The sequence below is a fragment of the Triplophysa dalaica genome, chromosome 8, assembly GCF_015846415.1.
Source record: "Triplophysa dalaica isolate WHDGS20190420 chromosome 8, ASM1584641v1, whole genome shotgun sequence".
NCBI lineage: Eukaryota > Metazoa > Chordata > Actinopteri > Cypriniformes > Nemacheilidae > Triplophysa > Triplophysa dalaica.
In genome coordinates this window covers 10995230-11008679 of record NC_079549.1, presented here as the reverse complement: position 1 = coordinate 11008679, position 13450 = coordinate 10995230, and the positions used below count along the sequence as shown (strand labels likewise).

Here is a 13450-nt window from a genome sequence, read left to right as displayed (position 1 = left end):
TACATATAGGCTACATTTAGTCATTTAGAACATGATTTTATCCAAATCGACTTACAAATGAGGTTAACAAAAGAAGCAATTGGAACAACATAAGTGCAATAAAACTGCCTCATATAGAGTAGAAAAAAGATAGAAGTCAGAACTGATCGGTCAGGTGCTGACGGAAAAGATGTGTTTTCAGCCGATCTGCTGCGGGCAGATCATTCTACAGATGTGGAACCGATCCAGAGAAGGTACGAGAGAGCGGTTTTTTACCTTTTTGGGATGGCACCACAAGACGTTGTTCATAATAATTAGAAACAGACTCGGTGATGGTGATACTGGTAAAATCTAGCTAGATTATTACAAAAAATGGTCAAAGGAAGATTTGGAGATGTAAAGTGATATTTCAAAAGTATAACTGGCAGAAAACCATTTTTTGGGGTGAAAACACTTACGGCCTTAAACTTTTGCACAGACGATATAAATTAAGAGACTATCAAAAAGAATCTTATGATAAAATGTACTATTTATTAGGGTTTAATTAAAATGATTGTTTCATTCTGTGAACTAAATATTTCGCCCAAATTTCTAATAAAATTATAGTTTTTATTTGCAGAAATTGAAAACTGGAGGAACAGGTCCAAATAACAAAAAAGATGCTCTGTATTTTTTTCCAGACCTCAAATACTGCAGAGAACACAATTTCATATTCACTTTTAAGCAATACAACAATAATATTTGAAGAGTTTGGTTCCAAAATGAGATAACAAAAACATAAAGTTTTGATGTTTCATCTTGTTACGCTGTCAGTCTTTCACATTGCTGTTGGATGTCTTTATGTAGGCTAACTCCTAAGGTTTGGTTTTATTGAAATTCAACAGACACTGGGCTGGAATGACCACAATACATCTAGAAATGCTGATAAAATGGAAATTTGCAATGGCCTGTTATTATTTTCCTGGCTGTAAATATATACGTATATACATCACCACACCATGCAACCTTGAAGCCCTCAATTTCAAAACTAATGGGAAAGGATTTGATTTGAATAAAGATATGAGCATTACGTATTAAGATCTCATTAGTGCTTTACTCTGAGCCCGACAGGCCATGTGTTCTGCAGTAAGCAAGAAAGGTGCACTGAAGCTCATACGGCACACATCAGCTTTTCCAGTGTCTGAGAAAGAACCAAAAAAATTATGCACAAAATTTTGTGTGTTCTGCCAGAAACCAATGCATGCATAAAAGTAAGGCTCTGTAATGCATAATCAAACACTGTAAAGAATAGAGGAGGGTGAGAAAAGGAAAGACAGAAAGAAAAGAGTATGTCTATGTGTGTGTGTGGAGGGGCAAACAAGCAGTTCTAGCCAAACAAAAGAACACATAAGCGGGAAGCAAGTTACTCAGTGAGAGTAGCCAATGCTTTGAAAAACGTGGCAAAAAGCCCCCATCCCATTACAATGTTATTTCAGCCCGACACAGTCTTTATGTAATAACACTCAGTGGGGTGTGTCATTATCACCCATAACCCCGCTGCCCTCAATCCGTCACGCAATCCTCAGGGCAGCTACTCCAACTGTCACTGACTGTCCACGCAGATTTCATCCACCTCCCGACTGCGCTCCTGTACACGCTTCCACAGCTTTGCCTGTCTTTATTTAAAAAAAAGGGCCCATACAACCAAGACCAACAAAATCAATGACCAATCCATAAACATCAACTTCTTTTATTGTTGTTTTTTCTGTCTCTCTCTCCCCCTCTTTCAAATGTAAAAGCAACACAATCAGACACAGTTAAAGTTTATCCCATCACAAAATACAGAAGCACAGTGGGACTCCAGCAGCGGTAAAACACAAACAATTCTCAGGCCTATTTTCTGACCCCTGCTGAGAAGAAGGGCACATTCTGAGATGGGTCAAACTACATGCGAGGAAAAAGTAATTTACAGTTAAAGTTGCCATTCGTTTTGTGTATGCTGCAAGTTGTTTTGGTGGTAAACATCTGATATCAGATAAAAGAGACAGCCAAACCACAGAAACAATGGCTGATCATGAATTTTTGAGAAATATCAATGAAAATAAATAAGAAATGCATAAATTATGCCTTCTTGCTAAAACATAATTCTAAATAGTATAAATCTTTGAAACATATTATACAAAATCACATAATATGTCAATTGAAAAATTGTCCAGTTTTAAATTCGACCACATTGTCTTTATGTACGTCAATGGAAATATAAGAATAAAGAATCAGAGAAAGGGAGAAAAGGAGAAAACTAGCCTTACAGGGAACATAAAAGGACATATTTTCCTTCACGAGCCCACATTGCCCGTGCATTTCAGGACCTGGACAGCTCCTCAAAAACTTTTTCGTACAGCGAAACGTCATTTTATCCCCAAAATTGAAAACTGTGCGACGGTTTACAGCTATTGATCTAAAACATCAACTTCTGTGGGAACATTTTTGCGAACGTTTAAAATTCCTTTTCTGTTCGCATTGGTCTTACAGTAGCGCTGTGTTGGACGTGAAGGGAGAGTGTATCGGGAGAACAGTAGCATTGCAGCTGCACTGAGCTGTGAAATTCACCGAACAATTGGGATCACTGTTCGTCTTCCTTTCGCCTTTCCCCTCAATTAGCATAGTCCGTTGTGGTTGATTGACTACCATAGCCGGGCCGGGTAAGTGCTTTTGTGCCCTAATCACATGAGGACAGCAGGGGTGACAGGACACAGGTGAGGCCAAGACTGGAATAGATTTATAGCATATTTATTAGGCAAGGCATGGGAACTGAAACACGTTTCATGCCATCTCAAAGACCTTTGCCATGTGTGTATTTCAGGATTTAAAGTCTTGATCTATAGACTCCCGCAATATGGTTACTTTTACTTCTAAGTCCCAAAAGCCAAGCACCACGACTTTAAGGGACAATCCAGGACACGGGAGAAATTGATTTTGAAAGGGTTTCTGCGCCCCGCTGATCTCAATTAGCCCTTGTTGACTCTGCGGTGGATTAAATTAGCCGCGTAAAGTAGAACTGAGCCCTTTTTCAAATTGCGCCTAATGTTGGAGGAGCGCATAACACAGTAGGCATGATTATTATTTAATGTTCATATCTTACTGAAAAAGGTCGCGTTGGACACAAAGAAAAAAGTGACGCGATGCAAAACTGCAAAGAACAAGTTATTAAACTTCAGAGAGGCAACAGGAAGCCGCGGAAATAGGCAGATGCGTCGCCGCGCCCTGATTATTATTCCCGCCTGTCGCTTTGCTGTAATGAGCGCTCGGCCGACTGTTGGCGCGCTGATTACCGGTCCTTGGGGATCCTGTGTTTTTCCTGAGTAATTGATAGTTAGACTCCGCTCTAATTAAATACGCTGTCTGCTTCATTGATGTAGATTTTTCGCACCAGGGAAAATGAATTGGGCACAGTGAGCGTGAGCGGGCCTTTGCGTTTTATGAATCGTCGTTAACCCCGAACCCCAATCTTATATCGTTAACACGAGACACAAGAGGATGTGAAAAATCAGGATGCATATGGCAAAAATTATCACGGCGTTGCAGAAATACGCGAGCCTAGTGTTTGACATTTTAGTTTACAGTCTTGATGAGATTGGGCATCATTTTAATAAACCACCGGAAAGTTTCTCCTCCCTTCTCTTTCGCTCATAATTAAGGGAGAGCACATGCAAGGCCTCGAAGGTGTTCATTTCCCACCGAATGCCTGGCCGCTTCCCGGGATGCTTCTGCACTTTGTGTGGTCTCCGGGCGCTGTCACAATACTGTGATGGGTTGCCCCGGTTTCCCGCACACCTGCGTGGCTGCCCGGTCCCTTCAGGAATTCGCTGGGGCTTGTAATCAGCTTTGTGGTGCCATTGAGTGCACGGCTCAGTGAAACTTCCCAACCTCACAACGCGCTGGACCGCTGAATGGGAGTCACAGCGTGGGGCGCCTCTCCAAGCATCGGGCCTGCCAAATTCCAGCAGAGTCTCTCACAATCATCCTTACACAGACCCCTTTGCCGAACACGAGGGCGAGAGAGGGAGAGAGAAATACAAAAACAGAGACCATTAGGGACGAAAAGGTAATAATCAAAAGACAGTTTATTACAAAACTAGTTTGCTTCCAGTTGAGCTTCTTGAAAATTCATATGGGCTTGTGTTGGACAGCTATAGCAACGGCGGACATTTATTTTAAATAAAGCAGAGCAGTTGTTTTATGATGGTAATTGGATTGTCAGTGATGCAAGACAACATGAGAGAAGGTGTGTGAAAGGCAATCCCATGGGTGCATCGCTAAATTAGTCCGGTGAATCGGTGTTTGCTGCGACTGTGTCTTCCGAGCAATAATGACGCAATTCAGACAACAAATCGTGCTGAAACTTACGGTGATGTTTGGAAAACGGGTCCCTCATGGCGTTAGGTCTGTGGCTAAAAAAGACCGCCGGTCGTGGTGTGGAAGAACTAAATTAGCCGAAAGACAGCCCAAATTTGGTGAATAAAAGTTTGAACAAAGTTGCTTTTTTCGTTGCGTTCTGCATACATGCTTAAATTACCGCTCTGGAATCGAAGGCTGCAGAAATTACGGCGCAGCATCTCGCCTCTTGGAAGGGCGCAGGATTAAGAGGCAGCAAGATTGTTAAACATGTCAACGTGTAATTGCACGATAAGGCCCTCGCGAGGAATTTATTGGCCCAGTTGCTATTTCTATTCCCCCCTAATCTCGTTCAGCACATTCGTTCCGTGCAATCTGTCTCCGTAATCTTCTGTGACAGAGCAGCGACCAATAGCAGCGTACCAGGTTTTTTGGAGAAGGGAGAAAATATGCAGAGGCGTGATAAAGTGATGCTAATTATCCCCATTTAGGACAGCGAGTGCAAGAGATCGGGAGTTTTCGTACGAGCCAGCGATGTTGATGGCTTCCCAGCACAGAATATATCGGTGGCTACAAGATAAGGGTATCGCACGTTGAGACGATTTATTGGTTCGAGTCCTCCAACACCCCTCCCACATCAAACTCCCATCCCATGCTTTTAACCCATCCCACCCCGCGTGCTCTTCCCTCCTTTGACGGGGTAGTAAATAATTTTGGTTAAATTTACCAGAACGCTTCTCTTTGACCTGGCAAGTGCCGTGACTTGGTCCTCCGCCTCTCTATTTCAGGGCTAATCCGTGTAGTTTTTCATCTGCAAACAGACCGCATCGGAGTGGACATGTCAATAGACCAATATTGAAGGAAAGGGTGCCAGTTTTGTAACTGGGAAAACAACTGAGAAAGTAAAATAAAGAACTAGGTAAATGCAAATGTACTGCATAAATTAAGTAAAGAGCTAATCCATTTTTTTAAATAATTTATGGTCACGCTATTAAGATTATACGCTTTATTATTCATTTTTTATAACTGCTCTGCTTAATTTTTATTTGACGTGTGTTAACCAGCACTTGCACACTTAAAGGCATCACGTTCTATGAAGACTTTTCGATTTTACACTCTTGACACTTGTTGCTAAACTACCCCAGGGGACACAGAAAGTAACTGAAATAAAGAAACGTTGACATTCTGTGAATCTAGGGGTCAGCGTATCTGCTGGTTCACACAGGTTAAGCATCCCCTCCAATGTCTCTCATAAAAATTACACGTGCAGCAAACAAGTTATCATAATAAAACCATTTCTTTGCGGGGAAACAAATTAAATACGTAGCCTACACAAATAAATAACACACGCAATAACACAACTGTAAATAAACGAGAGAAGTTGTGTTCATTTATCAGCGGGCCTCTTTAACCAATAATATTAAGTGAATCAAATCGAATCTGTTTAAAAACGGATGTATTTACCGAGACGATTAATGTAAATGCTCCTTATTCTCTTAAATTGTTTTTATTTCGGTTAACCCTAAACTGCCAACATATTATTTTATAGCACGCAAGTTTAATGGGAATTTCTCAGCATTTTTAAATCTATATGTTTTACACGATTGATTGATTACTATCAAAATCAACGACTTGGAAAAATGTTGGAGGTAAATTGTTGCAAAACATAAATTGATGTCTTAAAAAATTTGAATGACTTTTATTATACATCTTAGGCGTTGGACAAAAGAAAATAGGTTTTAGGATATGGAAAATGAAGCAAGAATTTACCCTCAATTGTAATACAATACACAAAGAATGATAGTTTGAGATAATTTCAAGTAAAAAAAATACTTTGCATACCCTTTGAAGTCCAAAAAATGAGAAACGAGAAACGAACGAGCTATTTATGAATTTAACAATGCATATTCTGAAAAGTGATTTCAAGTTTATTTAAATGGTTGATGATAAAACATGTACTATTATTATTATTATTAGATTTTAATGAAGACAATTTGACAAAGACATTGTACTTAGTTAAAAATAGATTTACACTAATCATAAACTACAAGACAACGTGTTATGTCACCCAAGAGATGCCATATATTGAGCAGACATAAGCTATACCAACTTTAAAAGGCCTATAGGCCTATGTGTAGAATTTTTCCTCCACAATTTTTCATGCGTATTTATTGGAAGAAATTATCAACGTTCCGATGACAGTTAAAATCAGGTGTGATCCAGAAAGGACTTTGCCCTGTTTTGAAACTCAGTTTACGCTGAACCAACCAATTAACATTATACTTTATAATGTTACAGACATTATAAAGAATAAATGCAGCATAAAATATAGGCTTTACTAAAATATTTGCAGATTATTGATTGTTTTTAAACAAGAGAGGATAAGGCCCACTGCATATAATCAAACACATTAAGGATAAAGTCATTAAAAATGAACAACTGGGTAACAAAACTAACACCAATTTTGAACAGAGTAACTTCTTCAATTTTATTTAGACAATGAATCAACGCAAGGTTAAGATTTGAACCGGCAGGAATGCATGTCATAAATTATGTACAGCAGCAGTGACGAGCCAGTCTTTTGAAATATTAAAACTTATTCACAATTTACAAGAAATATTACAAACATAAACCTGGTACATTAATTCACGTATACAAACGTTTTGGTAAATGTAATAAGCAGGAAACTCTTTATGGGCTCTCAAAAGCATTCATTGAGTTATTCACGCAAGACTTTTGATTATTATCAACTCAAAAGTCAATTTGCACAGAAAATTTAATATTTTAAGAATAACAGTGTGTCGCATATTTCTTGGCGTGGCCAGAAACAATGTCCGATTTCATATTTTAACAATGTTTCACTAAACGTGATATATTTTATAAGTTTTTCCTTTCCTCCGAACTGCAATCGAAACAATATTTACCTTTTTAATTTACAAGGACATCATAAAACATTCTGTACAAAAGTAGTTAAATGACAATCTAAAAAAGAGGTAAATATTTTTGGTGGAGTGTTTCTGAATGCGCTTTACCCATAGCTTTCCTTTAGCTGTTTCAAATATGCGTCAATGGGACAGTTCCGTTAACTCCGGCAGTTGTGCTCTGATAGTGCTGCGGTAAGGCATGAAGTCTGCTCTGAACAGACGGATCACCGGACTCCCCGGTCGGTAAATACATGCTTATCATTTCTCTCAAGTCTCCGGGGCAGGGTCCTCGGGAATGTGTGGTAACCGGAGGGCTTATATTCGGTTCGGACTTCACGAGTGAGCTCAGCGCACCGATGGCGGCAGAAGAAGCGACACTGGAGTTTTGATGCTGCGTGTACGATATCCCACCGTAGCCAGACGGAGAGGCACTCATGTAGCTCTGGGAGTTGGAGATGGGGCTGTACTGAAGGGCAGTCATGTCGTAGCGGTGCATGGGCTGCGGGTTATGCGGGTGATGGTGATGCGCGTGGTGATGATGTGACCCACTACCTGGGTGCTGGCTATAAGCGAGCTGTGCCTCCTGCATCATAGCAGCCGCTGCTGCGGCGGCGGCCACTTGGCCAGAGTAAGTGCCATTCGCCCAGCCGTTCATGTGTGCGTAACCGGCGCTGGTCGAGCCTCCGTGACCCCCAGGACTCTCCAACCTCTGGCCGACCCCTACAGGACTCATCCCGACCCCAAGACCCACGCCTCCCCCAGGACCTGCACTGCCGAGCAAGCCGCCGGCCAACGAGTACTTGTCCTTTTTAAGCAGGGTCTTGGTTTTGCGCCTCGGTCTGTATTTGTAATCCGGATGCTCCTTCATGTGCATGGCTCGCAACCGCTTTGCCTCATCGATAAAGGGCCGCTTTTCAGCCTCTGACATCACCTTCCACTCAGCACCGAGTCTTTTGCTAATTTCAGAGTTATGCATTTTAGGATTTTCCTGAGCCATTTTTCTGCGCTGGCCACGGGACCACACCATAAAAGCGTTCATGGGTCTTTTTACGCGGTCTTGGTTGGCTTTGCTCCCCGAATTTGGACCCGTTTGTCCCGGATTTGTGTTGGTTTGGGGTCCCGGGGAATGGAGGTCCGTTTCCATCATCATGCTATACATTCAAGTGGCTTAAAACTTCACAGCTCACAGAGAAAAAGCATAAACTTTCAGCGTTCCGTAGTCCGCTTGAAGCAGGTGCTTCACAAGGCAGTGGAGCTCCGGTGTAATGTGCAATTCAGTTAATCCAAACCGTCTGCAGTTAGTTTCGGGCGTTCTGTTTTCTCCTGTAGTGTCCTCTCCGAGTGCCGTTTCACATCCACGTTAATTGAACGTGCATTTGAGTTACTTTTCCTAGTGGAGTTGAAGAGTTAGTTAAAGCGGCGGCCATATGATGCGTTTTGACAGCGATTAAAACGAGCGAGCGGCCAATGGCGTTCCAGTGAGGAGCGATTTGCATGGAGTTCGCTCGAGTGACGTAGACAACGAGGAAAGAACTAGTAGGCGGGGTGCGCGAAGGGTCAACACCGCCCCCTCTAAAGTGGAGTAAATACTGAGATAGCAGTTTGTGGCTCTCCAATGGTTGCCATAAATGAACAACGGGACAAATGGTAGATTTTATCCATTTAGATGACATTACAAGATACGATCTAACTCTTTAATAACTGTAATAGCTTCACTACTCCCTCATGACGTCTTTAGCCAAATCTTTGAGGGTAGGAAAATAAACGTATCGATGAACCAACCACTTGTCAACTGTTTGATAGTTTAATGTTCCTTTATTTTGTGCTAGTGTAAAGCTTTGTCGGGAAAAGGTCGAAATATTTTTTTCACATTTCCCTGTTGTTTTATTCAATTGCACAAAAAGTCTGCCAGGTTATCGTTTAGGTTTTTCACATCATACTGTATTAAAATATACGTGTTTTGAAGGGTGGTACACCGCCTAAATATAGCAAACATTTTAATGCTGACATGAAAATGTTCACACTGCCCCAGAAAACAACAACAGTGTAAACAAACTGACCAACGCGTCGACATTTGTGACGCAGTAAGTAGTTTCTAGACGTTAAGTAATCTGAAAAATATAAAATAACAAATGATTAAGTAACCAACACTGTAACCTTCTTAAAAAATATAAAATAATAAATGACCAAGTAACCAACACTGTAACCTTCTTAAATACTGCCGTCTGGTGGCGCACTGCTGGGGTTTTGTTGCGCGTAAATAGCTAAGCAGTTGAAAAATGAGGACAACGCTGCAGCTTCAATGAAGCGCTTGTATTAAAATAAAAACAATTATGGTGAATGACAAATGGATGAAACTTTTCATTAAACTATAACTAGATAAAGAATACCACAGAACCGTGATACACGGCATCAGTTGTTCATTAGGGACACTATAACTATATATTTGCACCACGACACCGACAATTTAGATTTGCTTTTATGAATAGAAGAATGGAATATGTTGTTAAACTTTCGAAATGGCTGGACAGCTAAGGATCTGACAATAAAACGAAACATAACACAAATGAAAAGACCAGATCGACCAGACAATCTTAAGCATTGTTTTATATTATCTGTATTGTGCAACCTAATATATATGGGCCTATATGTATACAGTAGCCTACATTAGTGTTATGTAGGCTATTTTCTTTATAACGTTACTAAACGTTGATTTCTCATATTCTCTGTCACATTAACAATTATTCCCTAAATGTAATATTTTTATATTAAAAGGAGACACAATGAGTACCACGAACAAGTAAATATTTTACTACAAATAATTCATATATATATACTTTTGTTTTTGTTAATAAATGCTATAGAGACTGAACATCAAAATTAGCCTACCATTCTGCACCATTCTTTTAATTTCATTCTTTGTCGATTTATTTAGGGTGGATTTATAATAAATGTTTTAATTCTGTACATTTTAAATTGTCATTCGAATTAGAGTCTTAAACCACATTGTGATCTGCCTGGAACAAGGTACCTTGTCAGTTCTCATTTTGCATCAGTGCCGCGCTCTTCTAAGAGTCTTTGTTTTGCGCGCGCTGGGGGCAAAGGGGCACTGTTAGCGCACGTGCAAGAGCTGGGGTTACAGCAGTTATCCCCAACGCACAATATAGTACCCTATGAAAAAATAATAAATAGAAGTAAAATGTGGAAATTACGTGTAAAGATCCGAGTTATAATTGTTTATTAGTATAATGTTCAAAGCAAAATAAGATTTGGGTTTACTAGGGCACTTAATAATTATGTTGAAACTATTTCGCAATCTAAATAGAATAAATATTACTGCATAATAAATATGGGTGCTTTTAAAATTAACAGTATTTAACAGATTCAATACTCCACAACAATTAAAGGTTTATAGGCCTATTTTCACTCATACAGAGTAAAGCTTGAATTAAAGTTGAGTCGGTTAAAGTCTTTTGCAGAGATCTGACAAGTGTTTGACCGCGTTTAGTTCACATAGCAATTTTGTTGGAGTAAGGATGTGGAAAGAAATGAAACAACATGAATGTATTCTGCTTATTTTCGGGTCTAAAATACGGGCTATTGATTATGAATTTTATTACGTAAAAAATAAATGATAATTAACAGTGTTTGTATTACAGGCCTTGAACCATTTTAATTACATGTGCCTGCAATCTGTGCTTAACAAAATTATTTCACTGAAAGCCTTCCAATTTTTTTGTGTAGTTGTCATATAGTTGTTTCGCCTAATTTAGTCAAGACCTACATGTGATTCTTGTGAACTGATGAACAAGCGCTGCTGTTCGTGTCTTAGAAGCTTCCAAATTATATTATAACAAATAAATTATATGGATAATCTGTTGAAAATCTTTTATTTCCTGAATCTGTCAAAAAGCAAATACACAAAATTCATCCTAAATTTAATTGAAATGTGATTAAAGATATTTCCACAAATAGCATATCGTTGAAAACGCGTTGGGACTTTCTTTAAAATACATGTGAGTCTAACATTATTGATCGAAGGGCAGATTTGTCCTTGCAGTTTGTCTCCCAAAGTTTAATATGTAAAACGGATTTAACTAGCGAAGCCGCTGAACTGACAGACAACCCTCATGAGCGCGTAATCTTGTAAACACGAACGCGTGTTATCGACTTTGGACCATTACTTCCCAATAAGTCCGCAACACTGCCACACCGTTCAAAAGCTATCGCAGTACCACCGGACTTGTGGTTGAACAACCGATTTTCACGTTATTTTGTCTTATCCGATTTCATAAATCGGATCAAAGTAACATATCAAACTGATGACAATCACAGCTTTTCCTCAACAGGCTTTAAGACGCCGCGTGTCCCCCAGCGTCCCTTTTTTTCCTTCCAATAATCAATTTCTCGTACGACATCATCTCTAACAAGTTTCGAGATTAGAACACGAATTTATTAACGATTAATATATCCATAAATAAAGCTTCCCGTAAAACAGAATGCAAAATCTAAATCCTTTTTAATGCTGCATATACATACTAACGTCCCTCGTTTGCATTGATGTAAAATCGTCCTTACCCGTTCTATCGCTGTCCTAACCCAGCCAAAGCCACTCGCCAGTTCGCCATCCCTGCTAAAAATCTACACTTAATGTGCCAAGGCCAGCCATACCCAGCTCCCAGTCCCACCACTCACTACACACTGAGGAGAGAGACAAGAAAATAAATTTATTATAGACTCTAAAGACAATTTCAAGTTATTGTTTCTCCCGGCGAAAGGGTTCCTTCTTACATAATAAAGCCCCTTTTGTGTGACGCGGAACAATACAAAACAAGTATTCTAATAAATAGCCACTTTTTTGTTCCCTCTCGAGGATGAATGGGATTGAGCAGTTGGGTTTGAAAGCAGCTGCTCGCGCATTCAGGAGGAGGGGGCGGAGCCCTTGGCGCGAGGCTTCTCTCCTCCTTGGAAACGAACTTGAAGAACGGACCAGACAGAATCACAGAACAAACGGTCTGCAGCTTTCACTCAGACATCAACGTGAAAAGTCTGCCCCCAGTCTCCTCCTGCATTGCTTCAATGAGCATTACACTAAATAACTTTCATTACCCAGGTCTAAATTGAAAGTAGGAAATAAAAGGATGGATTTTATACTGGCTTAGTGCTGGCAGAAGCAGACTCAGGGCATGAATGTTAAAAACTAGATATCTGAAGAGCAAAAAATGAACAAAACATGTAAATCATGCGGATTTTAAAATCAAATGTTGTTTTTTACTAATAGTAAAATATTTCACTAAACAAATGTACGGATACACACTTATTATATTGTGTGTTATATAATCCACAAACAGGTTAAAAACAATGACATTAAATGTCTCGGAGTGAAAGTTTTGAGATTTAACAGCACAGCTTTTCGCCACATGGTTCTGACAGGTTTTAAGGGAATGAAAGCTGTTGTGTTGCAGTTAAAAAAATAATAATTGCCATCTGAGGGCACATATTTACATTGCATTTGCTCTTGTGATGCCTTGGACCACCTCAATAGACATCTATTCAGTCACGCCCGAGCCCTCAAAATTCTTAAAATTACCATTGCAAAGCTATTTAATGTAGGAAATAAAGGACGAAGGAGGAGTGAGGTTAACACTTAACATATGTGCAGGCTGCATGTGCCAGATAACATTTGAATTGCTGTTCCACAAACCCACTTTACTTGACTGCAAACATCATCCATGGAAGTCTGCGGGGCTTCTATCTGCAGGAAATATGTAATAGCATCTTTCCGAGGTTCTTCTCAAGCTCCAAGTTAAATTGACTGTGGCGCTGTTATGACCTCTTTAAGGTTATCAGTGATTTGGGGCAGGGGACTTGGTCATTATCGAATGCTTGATACCTACATTTTATACCTGATCCCTAAAAAAGGTCACTTTTTAAATACCAACAAGCAACCAAAAAAGTCACACTTTCTATAGTCATCCTGATTCTGCACACTCAGTAGACTTAAAGTTCTATTATTAAACACTGAAATAACTTAAAAATGTAAAATGGGAACTACATGTGTTAAATGCAAATTAAACATTATGGTCGATGTGAATAGCTATACACTACAGTGTTATGCCGAGTAATTATATGGTAACAGGCAGGGATTAGGTTTATCCACACCTAACCGTTCT

General features: G+C 39.7%; 1 protein-coding gene across 3 annotated transcripts; it reads right to left on the bottom strand.

Annotated features, from left to right (window-relative positions):
* Positions 1-1694: 1694 nt before the first annotated feature.
* sox1a (SRY-box transcription factor 1a) lies at positions 1695-12002 on the bottom strand. Of its 3 annotated transcripts, none has more exons than XR_008907359.1 (2): positions 11856-12002; positions 1695-3995 (listed from the first exon to the last, which is right to left on the bottom strand). XR_008907359.1 is itself a non-coding variant. In XM_056755491.1 (2 exons), exon 1 carries the CDS (start codon positions 8434-8436, stop codon positions 7408-7410), a length of 1029 nt encoding a protein of 342 aa, XP_056611469.1. In that variant the 5' UTR covers positions 8437-8966; the 3' UTR covers positions 1695-3995; positions 7386-7407. The 3 variants fall into 3 exon arrangements, 1 of the variants encoding a protein (XP_056611469.1); XR_008907360.1 differs by lacking the exon at positions 11856-12002 and adding an exon at positions 4366-4883; XM_056755491.1 differs by lacking the exon at positions 11856-12002 and adding an exon at positions 7386-8966.
* Positions 12003-13450: the final 1448 nt, after the last annotated feature.

Coding starts and splice junctions, on each gene's coding strand:
- sox1a (XM_056755491.1), bottom strand. CDS start 8,436: ATGTATAGCATGATGATGGAAACGGACCTCCATTCCCCGGGACCCCAA.